This window comes from Melozone crissalis, unplaced genomic scaffold (assembly GCF_028551555.1).
Source record: "Melozone crissalis strain CALT ecotype California unplaced genomic scaffold, PUWL_Pcris_2 ptg000008l_1, whole genome shotgun sequence".
In the NCBI taxonomy this organism is placed as follows: domain Eukaryota; kingdom Metazoa; phylum Chordata; class Aves; order Passeriformes; family Passerellidae; genus Melozone; species Melozone crissalis.
Window position 1 is genome coordinate 15583593 of NW_026535786.1, and position 23766 is coordinate 15607358.

Genomic DNA, 23766 nt, shown 5'->3' on the forward strand with positions numbered 1-23766 from the left:
GCGCCTCATGCAGCTCCCTGGAGCGCGGGATGCAAATCCCACCTCTGCCAGCCCCCTTGGCAAAGGACTTGTTTACTTTCAAGCACAGATGTGACAAAAAAACCCCACCAAACCAAGCCCAAAATCCCCTCTATCTTTGTTTAGTTTCAGCAACTTAATAACATTAAATCCAGCATTCTTTATATTAATTCTAAAGCTCTGTTCTTTTGAAATACTAAAATCCATTTTGTTTTGAAACGTCCTCAAAATTAAAAGCACCGAGAGTCTTGGAGTTAAGAGCCTTTGAAAAAAACTCTCTTCTGCACTGCACCCAAAAATACATAGGTGTTAAGAAGTAGGGAAAGACCTGCTCCTTGTCCAGCCTGCTAGGCAGAGCCAGGGATGGGAGTGAAATCTGCCCTGCCAAAGCCCCTTGATTTTATGGCACTAACACAACCTGCAAAGGCAAAATGAAGAAGACATATTTGAAGAAATTGGAAGAAAAACATAAGTGGAGGAGAGAAAAATGAAGAGGCAAACCCCACTGTTCCTCTTCTTGCTTCCATTGAGCTCTTCAACACTAGCAGCATGTTTAAATCCCTACTGGATTCCTACTGGAGCAGGATCTCCCTGAATTGAATTTCCTCTGAGTAAGCTTCCAGCTTCCAGAACACCTCGGAAATGTTCCTCTGCCCCTCTGCAGAGCTGGCCTGTGAGGTAAGCAGGCAATTAAACCCGCTGTCCTTGTGAGAAAGGTGAGAGCAGCAACAATACATGTGCTGGGTTACAGAGGCAGCAGAGCGAGACTCCTTTGCGCTGCCTTTCAGCTTAGGTGCCACAAGACTGGAGACACAGAACAAGGCAGCTGCCTGCTCTGACTGACACACAAAGTTGGGTTTCACTGGCTGTAGCTTCCAGGCAGGCTGTCACTGTTGAAAGCAAATTAGATCAGCTGGGCATCAAGTGATACCTCCCATCAGTTTTCACCGCCCACCGCTGCCAGCTCCACACTTCTCTTTAGCGCTGCATGTGCCAACTGTCTCACAGAGCCAGCTGCAACATCGACTGAAGGACACAGGGAGCAACCACAGGTGGGGAGAGGAGCTGGGGGATCCACTCAGGGCTGGGGCATGACTTTGCCTGCCTTAGTCCAGGCAGAAAACAGGGTTCTCCAAGAAGACTGCCAGCTTGCTGGCCACCAGGTCCAGGTCACTGGTGTTGGCATATTTGAGCAGATTGGTGTTCTTGAGAAAGTAATGCTTGAGGAAGTGCTGGCTTACACACTTGTGCAGCTTCTGTACCAGCCTCAGAAAGGCTTCAGGGAAGCAGCGCCAATCCTTGGTGCGTGGGTATTTTTCACACGTCCAGAATAGCACTGTCTGCAAGAAGCAGATGGGAGAGAAGATGTGTTAGAGGTTCTGTCGAGGGCTCACACAGCTTACTAAGGCACTTTTAGTGCTGGTAAGTGGCTGGCAGCCTTGGAAATCACAGAGACTCACGCTGCTACCTCCCTGCGTTAACGTTTCTGTAATGGAGGGATCCCAAGTGACCAGGAGGAGCAGCTTGGAGGTGCCTGGTGAGGATCTCTCCCCAGAGGAGCCACTCTCCACTGACTGAGCCAGGAGCCCAAGGAAAATAATCTCACTAAAATAATCTTGGCCTATTTGCCATCCTCCAGAAGGAGGCTCTGTAGAAATGCCAGGCATTTTAAGCTTTAGAAAATGGCCTATTATGCAAGGGTAGAAGTCAGTAGATGCAAGGAGGGACAGAGCATAATGAGATCAACGTAATTATTTGTTAGCTTCAGCTGTATTTGTGCTGAAGATACATGAAGATCTGCATCCTAAACAGACTGAAATTCCAAGAAGCCATTGCAGGTGCAAGGCTTGCTTTCTGGTCAAATGCTGCCTGGTTTATTCTGACATGTGATATTTCATGTCTTATGTTCTATTCCTCCATAATTATTTAATGCAATTTAGCTTTTGAAAAATACATAGTTAAAATAACAAAATGCATATGATTATTGCTCTTACAGTATTATTTTTACACTGCCTATGTAGCATTTTCTCAGACTTTCCCATGATTGAGAAGAATTTTCTCAAGGAACTTAGACTTACTGTACCAAAAAAGCCATACCAACTGCCTCGGTCAGCCTGAAATAACTTTTAAAAGTACAAAATCACCTATTTGGTGTTCAATAATTCTGCTAAGTCCCTTATCTGTCCTCTGAATCCCAATTTTATTTTGCAAATTCAGCTACCCAAAAAGAGACTCAGACATTTTGAGAGGTGACAGAACCACAGCCTTCAACTTGTCTGTTTCTACAGAGGTAGAATTTCACCTATAGTTGTACTGAGGACAAATTTCTTCTCAAACAGTTTTTCAAATGTGAAAAATTTTTTGTTCACAGCTGCAATAACCACAAAGCCTTTTCTTGAATGTCACCAGGGAATAATTCAAGAGGAATTCAAGCTGTAACTCTCTGAGAGCTGCTCCTTGAAGACTTGCAGAGCAGTTGCCTTCTGACATGCTAAAACTACTTCAGCAGGCAGCAGTTGCAATGGAGTTTCTGGAGGCAAGGAAAACAGTGCTGCTTTTTCAGTCAGGAGCCCAAACAAGTGATTTATCCCCCAGCATTTATGTCCCTAACTGCCAGCTCTCTACCTGCAGCATAGAGTTGGCTTTCAGAATGTACCTAGATATTTTTGAAATTCCAGATCTCAAACTTAATTTCTATGCAGGTAAGCAAAAGAAGGGCAATTATGTGGTTGTCTCTGGCTTTCAAAACTTCTGGGATACAGATTTCCTCTGTCAGAGAGGATCTTGTTTAATCCTAATTGCTGGATACCTCTGACAGGGGGAACCTGAGGATGTGAAGAAACCGAACACTAAGCCTCTGCTCAACTGCTGGTTTAACCACTGACTGTTTCTCTCATTTTTCTTTTATTTTTCTCCTGTTTTTCTTTTTAATGTGAGTAATTTTGAAAAATTCTTTCTGTCTGGTAAACCAATCCTCTCTTGCCGTAAAAGCTGGAACTATAGTTACAGTAAAGAACTGAAGAGCTTCTGAATAGTTTCCTACTTTAATCAAGAGTCCATGCAACAGCACTTGCTACACATCTGCTCCTTCAGCCAGGGGAAAACGTTGTTCCCAAGGGTTAAATGGTTTTCTACTTTGTCTTACACATGACAGTTTCCCCACCAGGTTGTTCTTACAGGCACTGAGGAGTTTTGCATTCAGCTAAGCTATAATCAGCCTCATCAAATATTTTTTTACTCCATCTTGACTTAGAGTAGTGCCATGACTGTAACAGCATTTGATGGTTTTTCCAGCTTTTTCTTTAGGAAGAATCTTAACATTGCATTTAGTTTTGGACACCAAAAGATCAGTAACTACTGTAGGAACCTAATGGCTTGAGGCTTCAAGGTGGGAAAAGTACAGCCTCTCCCTGGCAACTCCAGGAGGAAGAAGCCCCAGAAAACAGGATTTTAAATCTATAATCTAACAAATGGTGCTGCCTGTGGCCCATTGGTGTCTGCAGCTGTCAGATGTGGGGACACACTCATAGCAGAGTCTTCTCTCTCTTCTTCACAAATCTTGTTAGAAGTCATCTTGAACCCTGAAATATGTGCGGGGAGGATGCCACCACCCCTTTAACTCTTTCTTCCCTTCCTACCCCAAGTGAAACACCACCAAAACTGTAGTTTGCATCTAATTCATTAATAATGCTTACCTAAGACAGTTTTGTTTGGTGCAAATCCATAAAGAAAAAAATCACTGTCTTTCACCAGAGAGAGAGGGATGGATATAGATGGCTGGGATAGTCAAGAAGCAGGAACTAAATGTGTAATTACAGACAACAGTATAATGTGAAGTCAGAACAGAGCAGGGGCCTCGACCAGAGCAGGGGCCACCTGCAATCATAATGTGCCTACAGGCCTTAGTTTCTTATTGAAGTTTGGAACACATATTTAGTGAACTCCTTGCCACCACAAAGCAGTGAAAAGGTAAAGCAGTTTTGACAGTTACCTTAGAAGTTACACAGGTGCTACACTGATTTACACCACGACATTCTGGCATTACTGGATGGAAGCCCCTGCAACAGATCCCATGACTGTAGGTAGGTATCAGGGTGATGCCTACCTGCAGGTGATAAGCTGTGATGACAGGCTTATTGCCAGCACACCAGACATCTTCCTTCATCTGCCTCATGACCCTGAAGCACTTCCTGCGACAGCCACCATCTTCATCAAGTCCCTCCATGAGGATGTGCTCAGCACGGGAGAAGCACAGCTGCCAGTGATAATTAGAGCGGGCTAGGAGGTCGAAACCCAGCGACTGTGGAACAACAGGGGAAGTGGGACAGCAGATCAGAGGCAAACTTCTCCCACAAAAGCATGTGTGACATCTCTCAAAGCCTATTCTAAACAGGGTTAGCAGAGGCAGCAAACATGAGGAGCGCTCCCATCTTAATTCTTAGTTGAATAAACGTGCATTTTGCATTGTTTCCTTGTGTGCTGGTATCAGTTACTGCAGGGAGATCCTGTTCCAGAACCATCATGCACAGTACCAGCAGTGCCACTAAAGCAGAGGTGCAGCTCTGCAGGCACTTTGCTGTGGAGCAGGAGCTTGTGCATAAGAGGGGAGCAGGACTGGATGGTGGAATGGGACCTGCAGGAACTTGGCAGCTGGGGCTGGACTGAAGTGCCAGAATCCAGCCATGACTGTTGTAGGGAAAGATGGGATTGAGCTGGAAGGAAAACTGCAAGACACCAGCCCATTTGCTGAAGTCTTACATGAGGCAGAGCAAGAATAATGCATGTCAGAGCTGTGTGATGCAGGCAGAACTGTTTGCCAGAGACTCACGCAATAAAAAGCTAACTCAGATTAACAAAATCCAAATAAATTCTGACAGAGTATTTTGAAACATTGCTTCTCTCTTTAGAGAATACATCTTCTAACCGTACTGCCATCACCATGCAGTTCTTCCTTCAGTAAAACACTGTCAGACACTTGAGAGGTAAGTTCCACCCCAGAGTTAAGGGTGTTTTTTACAGTGTTTACCTTGATGCATTGCACTTTTTCCTGAGAAGGCCAACGCTTAAGGCAACGAGGCCACCGGGCTTTCTCAGGCCAGCACGTTGGAATCTCCACAGCAGGGACCAGCTCCACCTCAACCTGGGATTCTGACGTCTCCACAGCCACACGGACCACTGAGCTGAAGCTCTCCAGCACTGTCACTTTACCTGTGAAAGGACAACAAAAGAAAAAAATATAGATAAAAAGGTCCTTTTCCACAAGCCAAGCAAGAGGCTGTCTAGGACCTTGCAGTTCTATTGGTCTGTCTTAACACTTTCTCTTCAATAATGCATGAAGAATATAAGAAAAACCTAAATTAATGTTAGTCTATCCTGGGGAATGAGAATAGGAAGATGAAAGAACAAAGTTCTTAACTTTACACTCAAAATTATCATGCTTTTTTTCCCCTTTGTTGGTCCTCTTAAACCCTAGGATCAGGTTCTTAAAAAAAAAGCTAGACAAGTAGTGCAACCTAACATTTCTAATGGTACACTACAAGGAGATCACTGCAGATTGGAGAGGACCAGATGAACACTTCCTATCTAAAGATGTTCTTCTTCAGAGAACCTGAGATCAGACCCTTGCCAGATCACACTTAGCACTGCCAGTCATTCAGAATGTTTTGTGGGGTATCTGTAAAGTTTGTTTCTGGAGATGCACTTGCACAGAAGACACTACCAGAATTTATGGTCTGTTGTACAGAGCAGTCACCCAGAAAAGGCTAACTTATACATCACTGTGAGTGCTGAGTGTTAAGAAAAGTTAGTTCCAAGGTGATTTGGAGGAAAGAAGTTTCCTCAGTGTGAAAGAAGAGTGGCTCATCTCCAGGAACAGCACAATCTAAGAGTACAGAAAGGAAAGCAAGCTGCAACTAATGGACTTTGTGGGATGTTTCCTGTTGGTCTAGTTGAGTTCATGGAAGAAGTTTCTGTCCCCGTCACTGAGGGACGATCATTGTCCCTTCAGCTCTGCCATCTGAGCCAATTGCATGTTCATCCTCTAACCCACTGAAGTGAAAGCCTGAGCAGATGAACATAAGCAATTTAAAGAGCAGAGTGTTATCCCACCTCATTTTGAGTGGCATGGGCTAAGGAGCAATTCATGGGGTGAATTACCTTGCAAAGAGTAGAGTCCATCCCAAACAGAACTTCATAAACCTCAGAAAATCTATATGCTATTTCCCTGCTGAGCCAAGCCTGACATCAAAACAGGAACTGTTCTGTTCCCAAGCTCCCAACAAGGATCTCTAGCAGCTGAAAAGTGTTAGAGCAACCGCTGTGTCAGCATGTAAATATGTTCATGGCTTTTCCAAAAGCATTGCAATGCTTATAGCTATTTTTCCACTAATGAAAAGTGAGACACCTCAAAAACTGATTTTGCTAGGGTTGAAAGAATTAAAAAAACAGGGAAGCAAAGAAATCAGTGAAGTTTTTCTGTAACTTTAGCCATACTGTGGGATGAAGGAAGTCCATTCTTCACAGAGACAAACAAAAATGGTAATTGCTTCTCCTGACTTCATCTTAGCCCCTCTCCTCCCAGCGGACCTTACAAAAAAGGCATCAGAATACTCAACCTAAACTCCACTCTCTGGGGTCCTTGCAAGTACCTTTCCTGCAGCACTCAACTTTCACTCAAGAACTTGATGTGACTGTGAATGTGACTGCTACCCAACATAAAAACTTTCACATAAGTGAAGCCTCAGAAGCAAGCCTGTTCCAGCTGGTCTTCCCAGCCTCAATGGTGAAATTTCACTCCTATCCACCTTTCCACTCCTATGATAACAAGTATTTCCTGAAAAAAATGCCATTATCTAGCAGAGCTTGACTTTAACAGTTTTTTTTCTGTGACTACAATTCAGAGTGCGATCAGATGAGTGGAAATAGCTTCTACTGCTCTGAAATACAGAAGACTCATTAGGCTACCGATGAAGAAAGTCATTCTGGAAACATGCCATGGGAAGAGGCACCACAGGAGTAGCTTGGACACTGGAGAAAAGAGCACTTGTCCAACATACTTTGCTTCAGTAGAAGTCCCTCTACTTAGTTACCACCATCCCATGCTGGAAAGCTGTGGGCAGCTAAGGTTTCCCCAGAGCATTATCTGCTCTACAAATATCTTCAAACATATTCTTCTCAGATGTACACATCTTTCCAATATCCAATTTTCCTATACTACCTTCTTTAATAATTTAAATATATTGCAGGTGCTGTAGTAGAGAAAGATTTTTTCCCCAAACAAACTCCTAAATGTTATAAAAATCAGGGCTGCCTCTTAGTTGAAGAGGGTGATGTGGCTGGAGACTCTACCCAAATTCCTAAGAAAGGAGTAACACCTTGGTACAAATTGCCCAAGAACTACTGAATTCTATCTTCAGTGCAGGTCTGTGTCTGTCAATGCAATCGCTTGAAGTTTTCCTAGTTTGGGAGAGTTTTGCTCAGCTTCTGACCACACAAGGCAAACACTGTGTGTGTGTGTAATGGATTCCCTCACACCTGTCCCCACCAAACTCACTGGAGAGGTTACAGGAGACAATCGACTTCTCCACCAGCTCCCGGAAGACGATAAGGACCTTGGCTGGAACCAGATCACCCTCGATGTTCACATCCTCTTCATGCCACTGCTGGAGGCTTTTTGAGAACTGCTCTACCTCCAGCCACTGGTGCAGTTCCTCAGGGTCCCGTACGGAGGAGAGGAGCTTGGCTCCATGCACGGTGTAATAGCGCCAGTGCCGTACCTGGCACTCCCTGTAACCCGTCAGGCCACGCAGAGGAACTGTGATGAGGAACTGGCTGGGTGCTAACACCTGGGAGAGTTCAGAGACATTGAGAGAGGAGACAAGGGCAGATCCATGAGCCACAGTAAGGAAAACAGGGTTGAGGAAGTACTAGGTTAAACTGGGGGCTTGAAAAAGAAGGACAAACCATGGTATAATGGGACTAACTGAACACAGCCAGGACCGGTCTAAGGGTTATCTTGGAGGCATGCAGACTAAAAGGAAATTGTCTTAGAAGGCATTTGATGCGAAGCTCTTAGAAGATAAGAGCTCACTGGCTGACTTGCCACCACACCTGCCGTGTTTTCCCCTTCTCTTGCTATTTCTAGTCTGCAATTGCATGAGATGTAATAACCAGCAGCTTCCAAGGAGCAGGAAGGCATGAGAGAATATGTTTTGAGATCCAAGGGAAACCCAAATAGTGCTAGTTATTATCGCAGAATTGTTACTTGAGATAAGCCCAGAGTCCAATACTAGTAATAACTATGGCAAAAGTGCATCTTTCTGATCTCTTTCAAAGTCCACTACAGACATTAGCAAAATAAGGCTATGGCCCATTAATTTTACAAGTGTTTCACTCTGTCTGACTGACATTTAAAGGGACAGAGACATAAGGCAAGTGACATGCCTGAGCCTACAGAGGCACTGTCACTCCCAGAAACAAGTCCAGGTCCTGGCCAGCTGAAATGTACAGAACTGCATCTGTACATTGCCTGATGAGCATGACAGAAACAGTGTAAGGATGGAGGCAGCAACCAATGGACAAGTAAGCCTTAAACAGGCTTGTTTGCAAGCCAGTTCATGTGCCTCACTTGAGGAAAAACCATTTTCCAATAAAATCCAGTTCTGAGACACTATTTGCAAGGAAAGAATGAGGTGACTCAAATACCACAAAACATCATTTGTCTGGTCCAGGGCATAGCCAGACATGTCCAAGAGCTACTTTGGAAGCATCTGGCCGTTGTGGTTCCAGAAAGGGTGCTCAAATTCCTTCAGATTTTTACCATGTTGGCTTAGGAGCTTTTCAAGTCCACTTGCTACCAAGCCTAACTTACAGTGGCATAAGTAAAGTGAAGCTGCTGCATGAGCGGGATGTGAAGTGACAGCCACTGCTGTGAGGTGGTTACACCCACGGTGAATGAAACACGCTTGTCACTCTCCTGTAACAATCCAAAACACTCTGGTAGCCTTCCTCAGCTCAGCTCAGCTGATTTAAAGTATTACCACAGAAGTACCAGGCCCCTGAGGGCACTAACAAGCTTTCTTGTCCCTAAGCAGCCTTCTGGGACTTCTATCCACACCTTCTGCCCATGGGTCTGGGCAGAACCCCAGGTTAATAACCCATTTCAGGTTAGCCCTGGGCTCCAGTGAGTGGGGGAGTGGCTTGACCTCAGACCTGACTTACCAGCAGACTTTCCTGATGATCCAGACTCTTGGCTGGCCCACTGCCCTCCTTGTGTCTGTCTCACTCAGGGACCACAGGGCAGGGGCTGCCTTGCTACACTCAACTCCTGCCTCTCTCTCTCACAGGGAGCAGCTGGTCTTCTCTGCTCCTTGGCAAGAGATTTGGAAAATAAAAGATGGCCAGCCAGAAACACAGAAATAGCAAGGAAAACACCAGGATGCTGCTCTTTTGTCAAATATAAACCATAAAGGCAGGAGGATGCTGAAAGGATGACATTGAAGATGAAGCTAATTTGCACACATCAGATCTGGTGGGACTGAGAAATCCTGTGGGCAGCTCAGAAATAGAGCAGTAGGCTCCATAAGGAAAAAATACAATGGCTGTCATGCAGTTACTGCTCCTCTCACTGCCTCAGCCACATTTGCAGGTAAACAACCATTCCCCCCAACCAAAATGCTGTCTTGTATGCACTGGCACCCAATAGATTGCAAAGGGAAGAGTTGCACATGTCATGTGAGTGCCTACAAATGCAAGGGTTCTCCACCTGGGGCTTACCAGAAAACAACAGAATGCACAAGGCTGGGATTAGCACTGTAAAGCTGGGCAGCTGGTGTCTTCTTGGCCTAAACAAATCCCAGTCCCACACCCATGCTCTGTCACACGATGGTCTCACACACCATGTGCAGGCCACAGGCCCCCGAAAGTTACAGGCTTGAGCAGGAGTCTCCAGTTCTGGGGTGTGTAACTTGTGGCCAGTTCTGCTGTATTAAAATCCTGTCTAGAGTATGCTGGGCAAATTAAATACAACCTCATTCTTGTGAACCTGGCCATGCTGTTCCAGGGAGACAGAAACAGTAGGTTAGAAAGAAAATAATTATGCTTTGAGGGAAAAAAAAAAAAGCAAGCTCTTGTGCAAAAGACAAAACAGTCATGGAAGGATCAGTTTGGTGGGTGCAGTCATCTGAAGAAGAGGGTGTGTGAGGAGGAAGCAAGCACAGGGATTGTCAGGCACCAGGAAGGCTTTGTACCTGGATGGATGGGTGGAATGGGCGCTTCCTCCGAAGCATAGCTGACCACTTGGCCAGTAAAGCTGGCTGATCCTGAGAGAAGCAGAAAGGAAGACAAGTACACAGAACAGAGAGAAAGCATGTGCTAGGTCACTCATTCACAGAGCAAAGCTGCAAGCTTCCCTGGATGCTTGGAGTTTGTTAAAGGAAAATCCCTCCATTGTCCCCACCTTGATTAAACACTTGGCTATGCCACTGGGCAGTGGAGTACCAGTGATCAGTCTGGACCTCTTCATTATAACTTTACTGAAGCCTCCACAGCTTTTGCATCAGCCCTGCACAGTTGACAGCTCCAAAAATGGTGGGCCACTACAAAAACAAACACTTAGAACTTTTAAAAATTAAATAATCTGGTTTGTTCTTCTGAATTTTAATTCAGGTTTTTCATTAAAGCGTGACTTTTGGTTACATGGGTCACAGGAAAACACTGAATACCTAGAGACTTTTCGTAACCATTCTCCACTCAGCCCTTCATATTTACAAGGGAGCTTGAGGCTTCTCAACAAATCTAGATGTCTCACCATGTTAAATTGATTCCTTTTAGCCAGAAGCTGAAAGTTCTGAAAAATCCTGTAGATTCAGCCAACAGAAAAAAAAGATGTTGCACAATGAAACATGGAATAATGAATATATGAATACATTGACTTTTCCTGGACACAAGTCTCCTCTATGTTGAAGTATGTCAGCAACAGTATTAAAGTTTCCAATTTTTGGAGGGAGACAGCCCAAACCAAAATAATTTCTCATCAACTTGTTCTTTGCTTCCCCATACATACAGGACAGTTAGTCAGGTCCTCTGAGTGTAACCTCCACAGATTTGTAACACTGGGTTCAGTTAAGCATGAACAACAGATCTGCCACTTTTAAGGAAACAGATTTTGAGGATTTCTTTCAAGCAGAATTTGTTCAGATCTGCATACTGTAATACCAAGTTGCTGCTCATAATAGATTGCCTTGGTGGTTTTGTTCTGCTTTCCTTTCCAGAAGAACAATTTTACCCTGACCCTGGCCCTGTCAGACCTCATTAGCCAAACAGGTTTGTTCCAGCACAAGAGGTGGCTGGCAGAGCCTGGCACTCAGGAACTTGTGGACCAGGATGTGGCACTGTTTTACGTCACTGTGGCCATACTTACTGACAAGACCACATGCTCTGGGATACACGAAATCCCAATAAAGCTAGGAATCTCAGTGTCTGTGTCCCAGGGCATTATATTTTGCCTCCACCTCCATACCCTTCCAGCAGCTATCACACAAAGACTTCTTCCCTTTCAGTCCCAGAGAGCTGCAAAAGTTGCCTCGTGCTTTTGTGTATTTGCTGTGTTTTGATCTGTAAATGGCTGTGGTTCAGTATAATGGTTGACATTAGTATTTCAACTAGTTCAGATGAAAAAAATTGTTTTCACCTGAAGTTGCCATTGTTGTGATTGTTTCTTGTGTCTTTTCTAGTTACTTTTGTGGAATGAAGTCACAAGAAATAAGCAGCCTTCTTCTGTCACAGCTGGGACAGGGCATTATTATTTTCATGTCTGAAGGTCTAAAACAGGGAGACATTTCACTTCTCCCACTAATAACCTTTTTTTTTTTCCCCAATAAAAAGAAATTCCGATTCATGACAAGGAAAAAACATATTTTTCAGAAGAAGCTTTCTAATGTTCATAGCAGAAGAAGGACTTCTAATTTTTCTTTCTTTTGTTTTAGTGAGTTGACAGCTTTTCCACCTGTGAAAAATACAGATCATAGCTCATGAAGACATGAGCATTTTTTCTTACGTTACTGCTGTGTAACTTTCTTTCTGTCTCCCAAAGAGCTTTGGCTTCTGTTTGTGGATTGACAGCTCTGGCAATAGATGCTGTTTGTAAACACAGCAACTCTAAGAGGCTCTGCTTGATTTACCCATCTCTCTTGAATGCTCCTCTGGCTGTGAGATGTCCATGAGTGAGTGCCAATGACCCAATCTCTAGAACTCCACAGTGAAGAGTCAGCACATCATCTGTGGTGTTTTGGGTGAGGTACCTGCCCATACAAACACTTACATAATGGAGTAATCACTTTCTGGTTGCCCACAGGCTGCCAGAGAGTGCATTAGAGCTCTTGTTCATACCTTAATGTTCTCATTGTGAATGCCAGAGTTGGAGATGGCCTGGAATCGCACAGCCTTGTAGCTGATTTCTGCAGTCAGCTGCTGGATGATTTTCTGCACCTCCTCCACTGCTTTGGAAACCAGGTAATGCCGCCTTTCCACCTGTCAGTTCCAGGAAAGACACTTCATGTTGCAGGTAATTGCAGTCTTTGTCTCCAGTGGGAAGCAGACAAATCAGCTTAAAGCATCCTGAAACATTTGTGCTTGTGCTGCACTGAGAATAAAAATTGTTTCCCTGTGTATTGGAACCAATTTACCATGAGACAGAGCTGTGAACAGCAAAGCGTCAATATTCAAGACTATTGAGCATTAATTGATATTTCCATGCTAACACCATTGGATGGAAGGAAAGGGGTTCTTTACACAGATAAATTTGTTTTCAACTACAGCTACAGTCTCAATTCTTTATCCATTTGATGCAGAATACCAGTTACTCCCCTGCATATGGTAACCATTCTCAAAGTCAGGACATGTTCCATTCCAAGAGCTGACAAGACATCAAGAGTTACAGATCTGTCCATTAGTCAGGGGGCAGATGTATGTGGCATCATTTAGACGCCTACCTTATACACTGAAAGTGTCCACACTGTCTTTATGGCTGAAGTACAGATGAGACTCTACTCCTAGATAGTGTGAAAGCATCTTTCCAAAGCTGGTCCCATTGGGAACTAGGTGTTTGTGTAGCTTAAAGGGTAATTCTTTGAGAAGTAGTAGCATAATGAATTATTGAAAATTATTTCAGTGAAATGTCTGAGTCTTGGGAGAACTGAGGTGAGGGGTGGACAACTCAGAAAAATATAAGATGAACCTGAACCTTCACTTATGACTAAAAATGAAGGGACTATAGGGGGGACTGTCACAATCTGAACAAGGAGATTCAACAGGAGGAACATGAAGGAACCATGTTAGTAAAGGACATTTAATATTTCCCAAATATCCTTACACATGTACCAAAGTGAGGAGATTCAGCTACTGTTAATGAAGTTCATGAACATATTTGTCATTACTTATGCAACCAGAATTACTTATGCAGAGTGAAATATTAAGACTGTTTACTGCTCTTTTTTGGATCCTACACTTCATCTCATATGGTTGCAGCTTTTGCTTTCTTCTTGATTCTTCTTTTTCTTCACCATATTCTACTAAACCTTATTGTCTGCAGGCAAGAAAAAAAAAATCAGAAACAGAGTCCATCACCTGACTAAAGTGAATGATAAAGTGTAATTGCCAGTCAACATAACTGTTACAGTCTTTTGTTATTATCAAAGACCAAAAGGAAGCAAAAGCATAAGTTAAAAATTCTGTACTGTGAGGGTGGTGAGGCCTTGGCACAGGCTGCCTAGAGAAGCTGTGGATGCCCCATCCCTGGAAGTGTTCAAGGCCAGGCTGGACAGGGCTTTGAGCCATGGTCCAGTGGAAGGTATCACAGTCCACAGCAGGGAAATTGCACTGTATGATCTTTAAAGGTGCCCTCCAACCCAAACCAACCTACAGCTTTCCAAAATTCCTGTGTCCTCTTCACTCAGCATCTTCTTCAGCACCTCAACAACTCTCTTTTCTCTTTTAAAAATATCACTGACAAGTACTTCTTTAGAAGTCCTTTTGGACACCTTTATGTCAAATGTTGAACTATCAGCCAAAAACACTCAAGTGTGTTGAAATGTGTCCCCAGGGCCTGGAAGGGGACAAAGAGATTCACTTCTTCACAAAAAGGGACCATTCAATGGGCTAAAGCAGACCAGTGCTTGCCTCACATCCATTAACCATGAACAGCAACTGACTAATACTGAACTTGAAGATGAGCAGAGTTTGAATACCTTCCTCCCTCAGACAACAAAGTTAATGGTATTTTTACTAAGCTGAATAGCTTTTGTAAATGGGAAATACATCAGACAACAGCATCATACTCCCTTGACTGAGCTCTCATCCACTCTTGACATCCTGCTTCTTTGCTATCTTAACACCATGTAGTCCTTTATGTTTATATAATGCCCTTTAATTTCCCTAGTAGTTCACCCTCCCCCTCATTCCAATATCATCCTTTTCTCTAAGAGCAGTTTTAGCTACTTACATGTACTTTAAAAAAACCCCACTGAGATATTTTAGCCCATATTCATTTTCACCTCTTCATCTCAGATATCATTTATGGCACTTCTCCATCTGTATCTATACTGTATCTATTTTCTCCACCTTATTTTTGTTCATCCAGAACAACTCCTTAGAACAGTCCAATAAGCTTGACAAGATACCTAATGGTTTCTCCAGCAAGTGAATGGTGAGTGCCAGAGAAAGCTGTCCATGTCTAAGAGCTTTTAGACAAAAACCAGACTTTTTTTAAACTGAAGAGTATAAAATTATATACAGTGGGTCAGCTCAAAAGACCTACAGTGCCCTCTATATGCATTGCTCATGCTCTGTTCTCTCTAAGGGGCACCTGCTGGGAACATTTCTTGCCACCTCCAATATCCAGGGACAATCCATTCAACCCAGCATGGCCTCATTTAATTCTGCCTTCATCACCTACTGGCTAGGCTACAGCAGTTGTCATGAATTCTTTATAAGAGTATACACTCAAAAGAACAGTTGAGAGAGTACCACTAAAGTCCACTTTCAATGTGTACTCCCCATCACTGGAGCAGGGATAACAGAACAATGGGCATGTGACTGACTGAGGCTGCTCACTATAATTAGCTAACCATAATTAGCTCCCTAATCATCCTGTTGGAAAATATAACCTTCCTACAGAAGGGAGGGCAGAAAATCAGAAAAGAGAATGTGAGTCTGAAGAGCCAAGGCATTTATCTCAGATACTTTTACTACCAGCACAGACGCATTGGGAGAAGAGACATTGTAAGGTCTTTGTTGGACAGTCACTTCTGTGACTTACTGGTATTCCCCTTACCAGGTCTTAACTCAGGGAATTGTGCTAAAACAAATGTACAAAACTTGAATAATTAAGGTTTTATTAAGGAGGAAGGAAGCAGGATTGCGATTTATTATGAACTGTTAAGAACATTTGGGCTTCCTCTTATTTACCCAGCCACATCCACTCCATATGCATTTGAATTTTTCCCTTGATGAGTGGCTTAAGGATGAAATCTATGGTATTACAGAGATTCATTGCACCAGGTGGTTGACCTGTTTCCAAAAACAGGCAGCATTTGACAAGCTGAACTGCCTGAAGTTGGACAAGAGACTCGGGAGCAGGCAGAAATAAGAATCCATCAGAGTTGGAGGGCTGCTAGAAAACAGACTTCGAGTATAACCTAAAATATTGGCAACTATGAGCCTCACTGAACTACAGTCTGCTTCTGTTCCTTGTACTTATGGCTGTCATATGAGCATTTTCCTGTGCATTGCTTCCCTCTGTTCCCTCCTTTGTAGCTCTTCTTTTTAAATCTTCAGAGAAGCATTCACTGTTATAGCTCGCTGAACAGATTCTCATGGAATGATTTTCCTGTGCACAACACCCCATGCCTGAAGAAGGTATATTTCTGGGAGAACCTTCATACTTGCCACTAAAACATTTCCATAGAGAAAACAAACCTTTCTTACCAGCCCCTTCATTGTAACAGAATATGCTATCCTTTACAGAAAATAAAACCTTATACTTTCTGATTTTGAAATTATTTGTCACTTTGGTGTCTTGCATTTTGTTGGGAAAAGCAGACTATAAAACAGGATCTAGCTAAGTACTACCATGAAATATGTCAGCTTTAAAAAATGTTATGGCTCACTTAGAGCTTTTATTAAACAGTATTGTTTCACAGAAGATTTTATTCTGTTTTATTTCATTTCATAATGGGGGGAAAATTGAGTGCTGGAATATCTTATAAAATAGAAAATGAGATTCCAGTCTGCATGTGCTAATGAGACATGATATTTTAATCATGGTATATAGAGAAGTATCCTAAGCTGAGGTGACAGACTGATGACTGAATTCTAACAATATTGGTCTGTCTCTGCAGTTCCTACATGAATCTTTCTTAGAGGCAACGCCTGGTGTTGCACTTGTTTCAGTCAAGCCAAGACCACCAGACAGGGAGAGAGGCAAGGACACTTCCTTAGATTTAAATGCTGGCAATTACAGCTAGTCTCACATCTGGAATTCCAGATCAGGAACAAAAATTCAGGATACCTAGAAGAAGAGGACAAGCCCCTTGGAAAATTAGGCTACCAGCAGATAAGATTCTGCAACAGAAACCTAGAAATCTCATTAGAAATACAGTTCTCATGAAACTTCACCCAATCTTGTCTCAGAAATGAAGACAGCAGGCGAGCAACTAACTGTCAAATTTGGCACCCTTCAGAATCAACACCTAGTGTGGGAGACAGAAAATCTGGTCAGATAAAGTCTTACCTTGCTCTGGATGTAGATTTCTACATCTTCATCTGTGAATGGTTTCATGGCAAGATGGTCTTCGCTGCTCTTTAAAGTGTGAATTCACTCTTCACTTGTTCACCTGCCTCTGGAAGTAGAGGAACACTCAGAGAGAGCTGCTCAGAGCCTTCTTGCCCTGTGAAGCTCAAGTCACCTAATATCTCTGTGCTGGGGATGAGTAAGAGAAGAGAGAAACAAGGAAGCATGCCTATTTTTAATAATTTTCTTTTTCTGGTTTGAGCTACGATGGTGACATCCAGCTCATTCAGAAAACTATCTCCAAATCTTATTCTCTAAGTTCAATTGTTATTATTCATCGTATTACTTTTAAATGGTGGATCTTGCATGCAGCCATACACAAAAATACCCCAGCAAGTGCTCTGTCTCAGGGCAGATCTGGAAGTGCTTTTCAGATTGCAGTGCAGCTTCAGTACATTTATGCACAGTATTATTACTCTGCATGCTACTAGTTCATCCCTGCCTTGCTAGACCTTCACTACATCCTTTCTTAAATGCTCTCAGTTATTCCTTGTTGACTAATCCACTCTCTTTCCATCTGAAAATGCATGGGTATTTTTACACTCAGATCACTCACTGGGGTTGCAGTCTGCAACCCCTGCTCCCCTCTCCTCCCCTCTCCTTATATCTCCTCTCTCTCTCTGGCTGTATTGACAGTAAATACTGTGCAGCCTGTCGCCTCCTGTAGCTTGCTTCGCTTTCTTTACAGTAAACAGACAGAAAGCTGCCTCTCGTTTTCTGCCAGCAGCTCAGCTAACAACCCCATATGGATGATTCAGAGGCAAAAACAATTGATCAGGCCTCATTGATCCAGTGAAGCTTGCTGGCTTTTAGAAAGAAGGGTACATCAGCACATGGAAGGGAGTGACAGAGTATAGACATGAGATCCTGTGGTGCTAAGCATTCCTTATTAAGGAAGGCACACTCCACTTTTGGGTAATATCACTATTTCCCCCTGGAAAATGAACTTTGACATCCCTTGACCAATTTACTGCCTCTGCAGCAGCTGGCAAAGGCAGCACCTGGGTGGGCACTGGGTGCTACCTCAGGAAAGGCACTGTTGTTGCTAGTTATCCTTCATTATGTCCTTCATTAAGTCAAATATGAAGTACATTAATTTAAGTGATTGATTGGAGCACAAATACCTGCAGGACATCTGTTTCTCCAGCACCTACAAAGCAAACCTTTCTATGCCAGACAGCTGCCACTGTCTTTTTGCTGAGGAACTCGTGGACTCCTTCACAAAGACACGTAGCCATTTACTTCCCAAAGCAACTTCCACTAGAATTGGGCACTGACAAAGATTTTCTTGGTTCCCCAATGTTTAGTGACTCATGCCACATTCTTGCTCACTTCAAAACTTACTGGCTACCTTTCCTCTGAGGAGCCAGCAGTTTATGTGAGCTCTGCTAGGGAAACCAGATAAAAGGCAGGGTCTGAAAGACGGTAAGTGAAAATTACAGGATGGAGCAGAACTTGTAGAGGCAGGTTGGATGGGATTATATCCAAGTTGAGTGTACAAGAGAGAAGAATTAGCCTTTTAAATGGCATTATAAGCATGCTCCTAAAACATTAAGTCCCTTGTGTCCCCTCAGATAGTCAGCTGCACATACAGCAGACAACTTCCTTTACACTCTTGACACCACCACACATTAATACTCAGAACCTTGAATATGTATTATGAAGGAAGAAGAGATTCAAGGGTCTCTCTTTCTTGCACCTGTAAGGTCTCTTCTCATGACAGCTGTCCAGCAGAGACATGGTGCTGGCAGAGAGATGAAGTGGGTTTGGTAATCTTTCTTTTATATAATAACATACCTTATGCTCATAATCATTATTATTATTATGCATCCATTATTTCCATCCTGTCAGTAGCACATATTATGCTACTATTTGGCTGACAGTAAATACTACAACTGATAAAGGCCTTTACACCACCAGCAAAATACAGGTTAGAGTGGTATGGGAGGCAGCAGCCAGTCTTGACCTCACAAGAACTTGTGGTTGTCACATGAGGACCAGATAGCACAGAATGCAGCAGAAAAGTAGAGGCAGATGGCCATGTGTGAAGAGAGAATGTTACTGTGGGAAAAGCCTGCATCAGAAGGAAAGAGTGAAGAGAAAGGACAGAGCAGAAATCAGAACATCTGCAGAGATAAAAGAGGATGTGGTTACAAAGTGGGAAGAATCCAAGCTTCTCCAGTGAGGTCTACTGAGCTGATGTAGTGGTACTGCAGAGAAACCTCCATCAGATGTGTCCTTCTCAGGACCTTCTACCATGACAGTGCTTGTATAAAGTAAGACTAAGGTGGAGAAAATCTGGGATGGATCCAAGCTCCAAAAGCTAATAAACAAAATCTCCTGAGAAAATATTTCCTCTGAGCCTACAACTCAATTCCCCAGGCACACCTGCAAGAGGGAGTGAAGAATGGCTATTTCTTTTTCCTCACTCTTCAAGAAGCACAGAAGGAAAGAAGGAGACCATGAAGAGGATGAAGCCAGGCTCTTCTCAGTGGTTTCAAGCATCAGGACAAGAGACAATGGGCAGAAACTGATGCACAGGAAGTTCCAGCCGAACATGAGAAAGAACTTCTTGAATGTGGGGCTGATTGAGCACTGGAACAGGTTGTCCAGAGAGGTTGTGGAGTCTCCCTCACTGGAAATATTCCAGAACTGTCTGTATGCAACCCTGTGCCATGTGCTCTGGGATGACCCTGCTTGAGCAGGGAGGTTGGACCAGATGACCCATTCTTTTGTGAAAAGCTCACAACAGCTTCATGGAGATAAAAAGCACTCTGCTGAAGCCAGGCAACCATGTGAAGATCAAACCACAAAAGGTCTCTTCAGTTCTAGTTAGCTCACAATCCATCAGATATCATGGACATGAACACTGTTGAGAGCTTTTGAACTTGATTAATTTGGCAAATTAAACTCCCAAGTATACTTGTTTCTAAGGAGATTCCCATCCACACTGAGAATGGCTATCTTTTTGACACCTCCGAATCCTTTTCTTTTCTAGTGATTGTTAGAAGTGTCTTAAGTCCCCGCTAGGGTCTGGGCATATTTTTGACAGAGTTTCTCCAGACAGATCTTGCTGAAGCACCGCAACCTTCCTTCCCTCTTTGGTGGTGTCTCTGAGGAGGTTTTCAGCATCACATATCTAATTAGCCAACCACAGACACCCAAATTCTGCTTGATGACCATCCATTGATTTATACAGCTTCTCTCAAGTATTTTCAAGCCACACTTCAATACTTTGGTTTTCTCAAGTCACAGTTCCCTGCCTGCTGATCTGCACAAGATCATATGTAATGACTCAGGTGTATTACATCACCCCATTTATATTATTTCAGTTCCCATTTCATAGTACCTTGTAATGGAGTTCAGATGGTGGCTAATTTCCTTTCTACCTGCATCTTCATTTACTTAGCAGTACTCTTTTAAGAGGACTTAGAAATTTCCTAGTATCTGCAAAAACACTGAATCTGTGGTATATAATTTTCATTCATGCTGTTGGCAATGTGCAGGACTGAATATGATTTTGGATCTGTGAAACCCTTGTGAAAGTATTCTGTGAATATATGCCTTGAATGGTATTAGATTGGCTCTTGTACATTCTGAAGATGCCAATTACTGATGCTTTCCATGCTTGCTTGGCTTTGCTTTCTTCACTCTTCAGTTTCAGGGATATGACAAAGACATTTCAAACCTACAATCAAAAGTAATATGAACTGTGAACTGCACAACAATAAAGAAATCACCAACATCTTGTGAATAAGAGCAGCAGTATTAACTGCACAGGGTTGTCTAATGTTGTGCCTTTTCTGTTGGGCAACTATTTAGAAAAACTATTCATACGGAACAGTGAGCATGTATTAAAAAGCCTCTGCTAAATCACACAAATGAGTCAGACCAATGTACCACTTGTGACTCACAGATGATCTGCAGTGGCAACAAATAAGCCCTGCTGAAGATGCTGCCTTCCAGATGAAATACAACCCTGAATTTCTAGTTGCTAATGATGACCCATCTCTTCTTGCTCTAATTACCGGAGGCATTAAGTCTGTTGCATTAGCTGAAGCATGTACTTGGGTCAAGACAGACTACTAGACCAAATGATCCCAACAGATTTAATACTCTCTGACAGTTCTCTTGCCTTCTTAAACTGTTGTCCCATTTCTCCCCATTAGTGGATTAAGTGACTGTGCAAAATGAGTAATTGTAGCTCGAATCCCCTATACCATTTATGCTGTGATAGTCGTTAGAACTGCTCAGCCTCCATTCAGAGGATAGCAGCATAACATAATCAGGCTTTTTGGGGGCAAAAGTTCTGGGAATTTATTTGGGTTTTTTTCCACTTTGTCTTTTAACAAGTTGATAAGAGCAAAGGGGATACTTCAATGACAAAAGCCTGGGATGGACTAGAGGGAAAAGAAAGTCCTGCTAATTCACTGTGACAGCACCAGAATCACATGTGGGTGCCAAATTGAAATGCTTCTCCACTCATTCCCTCCCATTACCAATCAATACTTGGCAGGCTCAAAAATGCTCCAAATGCTTATGCTGCTTGTTCTCACTGCCACACGTTCTCACATTAGCCTTGGGCCTGCACTTCATATCATTCAAGTTAAAGGTTTATATCCTTTCCAAACTAAGCACAGGATTGGATCAGGTCCAGTCATTTATAAAACCTAGTACCTTTTTTCCATTTGTGGTCATACCAGACACGTCAGAAAAAGGCAGAGAGCTTTTGCTAGAAATGAGTTCTCTTAATCTGGGAAGAGATTTTAAACCCCAAATTGTTTACAACCTGAATGTTTTCAGGCTGCAGTCTAATATTTCCAAAGAAAGTGATCACTCCAGGATCACCAGTTGAGGATGTAGGGAATTCTGAAAAATGCTGAGATTATAATGCTGCTACCAACCACTGACCAGCCTCAACTAGGAAATTCATCAGAATCCAGTCCATTTTGCAGCTGCTATTATGCATCAAGCCACTGGGCAACAAATATAAATCACACAGCAGTGCTTCTAGTATTGCCAACATCACTGGGACCAAGTGCGGTGATGTGCCCAGGGTCTGGAAATTTCCAAGTTTAAAATGGTCACCTCAGAAGATGGCAGGAGAGACAGGAAGCTGGGAGTCCTGGCTGCATCAGCTCTGAGGCTTCCAGGAGAGTTCACTGAGATGTGGGACAGGAAGACTGGCATTTTGTGTTCTGAATCCATGTTCTATCCTCTGAAAGTTCACTGAAATAGTGTAATTTCAGTGCATCATAATTTAAACATAAAATATTCCACTAGACCATTTCTAAGGATATTTTTCCTCTGTGTTTTATCCATCACTAAACTACAACTACTGTTCTACCGTTTCAATCAGGATGTCCCACTATCTAGAAAACCTACCTGCAGCCAACATCCACAAAAATGAGAGACTTCCAGCACTTTTATTTATATGCCTACATAAATAGCCTGCATGCCAAAAAGAAAATACTTGATACCACTGATTTAAACACATGGTTAGAAAAACAGCATCTGGAAAAAACATGTTTGGCAGAGCACAGTGCAACTGGGAAAACTTTTAGCACTGGAAGTCTTTTCAGGTGAGAAAAAGCTGCCTCACTTTTGATGTCAGCATAGGGTTGCTGGTTATTTTCAGGTGTCAAAAAAAGGATTTTAAATTTAGGGGCACAGTAACTTGGGACAGAGAGACCAAGTCCAAGATTTAAAAGAGCCAAACCAAGAAGCACGCTTGCAATGATGCTCTTTCAACAAGAGGGGCTGAATGAGACTGGATCACTGCATTCCCAGGAGCTGGTATTTTTTTTCATGACTGCTCTCAGAGCACAATGTTAGTTTGTATTATTTTTACACTTTGCTGTTGTGTCCAAATTGACCTGATTCAGAACTTATTGCTTGAGTCCACAGCAGTTTGAAGTAAATTGAGTAAATTACCAGTGCTAAGTGAGAACAGTCACTCCAACACAAACTCACTTGGGAAAGAGAAGACTCAGACTGGCATCCCTGTTTATGTGCTTCATCCAGTCACTGACTAATAAAAAATGTACAAGAGTTCACTGGAGGCAGAGCTAGAAACTAGGTCTCATATATCACAGACCAACAACAGCTACACACCCATTAAGATCTATTGCCTTCTCTTGATCAAAATACAATTACCGAAGAACAAACAGGTCAGCTTGAGCAAGGAAACTGAGAAGGGTCTCCAGGCCCAAAAAATCCTGGTCCCTAGGAGCTATTTTAGAGTGCTGGAAGAAATACTTGTGTGGGAGGAGAGTGAGATTAAATAAAAAGCTAAACCAAACAAATAAAACAACAAAAAACCCCCCAACAACAATGAAGCAAACTCCCCCCATCCTCTCCCACCCAAAACAAACAAAAACCCACAAAAAGCCCCCAGGAGAGTGAAGACAGCTGACAACCACATTCTGTCTGAACCACATGAAAAGCAGATGTGTTTTTGTATGATCTTGGTTAACAGTATTGCCAATCTACTATAAAAGCTGTCTGATCAAACTCCTCAGCTTGCCACCCTATACACAAGGTCAGAGATACCAAACTTCCCAGGTGATCCTTAGGATATGTCAACTTGGACACTGTGTTGTGTCCTGGGGCTAATGTGGCACTATGGAGAGGACAGAAAGGAGAAGCTGAAGAAGCAGTCAGGATTAAAGGAAGAGTTTGCCAATATTCCTGTAAAAGTGTCTCAAGAAAAGCACAGGGGAAGGCCCAGACAACTACATGCTTTGTGTGGGAAGAAAGCAGAGGAGAGTCACAGGGACTCTGCCATGCATGGGCCCAGAGGGTAACAATTCCCATGCAGGAACAATTACTGTACAGTAAGAGCACCAGCAGAAGTGATAAATAATTTGCTTTTTATTGAAAGCATGATGCATGTACCATAA

The 23766-nt window shown here is 42.9% G+C and overlaps 1 protein-coding gene across 1 annotated transcript; it reads right to left on the reverse strand.

Moving 5' to 3' along the window:
• Positions 1-698: 698 nt before the first annotated feature.
• MAB21L3 (mab-21 like 3) lies at positions 699-16865 on the reverse strand. The gene is made up of 6 exons (XM_054269738.1): positions 16805-16865; positions 12406-12546; positions 7571-7862; positions 5045-5226; positions 4124-4318; positions 699-1358 (listed from the first exon to the last, which is right to left on the reverse strand). The coding sequence occupies exons 1-6, from the start codon at positions 16850-16852 to the stop codon at positions 1125-1127; spliced, it is 1092 nt and encodes a 363-aa protein (XP_054125713.1). The 5' UTR covers positions 16853-16865; the 3' UTR covers positions 699-1124.
• Between the last annotated feature and the right edge of the window lie 6901 nt (positions 16866-23766).

Bases quoted from the DNA above. Each gene is read 5' to 3' on its own strand.
- MAB21L3 (XM_054269738.1), bottom strand. From the start codon at position 16,852: ATGAAACCATTCACAGATGAAGATGTAGAAATCTACATCCAGAGCAAG. The intron at 7,863-12,405 runs GTATGAACAAGA...GAACTCTCCCAG, and splicing joins TTCACAATGAGAACATTAAG to GTGTTAGCACCCAGCCAGTT. The intron at 1,359-4,123 runs GTAGGCATCACC...TGCTTCTTGCAG, and splicing joins TCACAGCTTATCACCTGCAG to ACAGTGCTATTCTGGACGTG.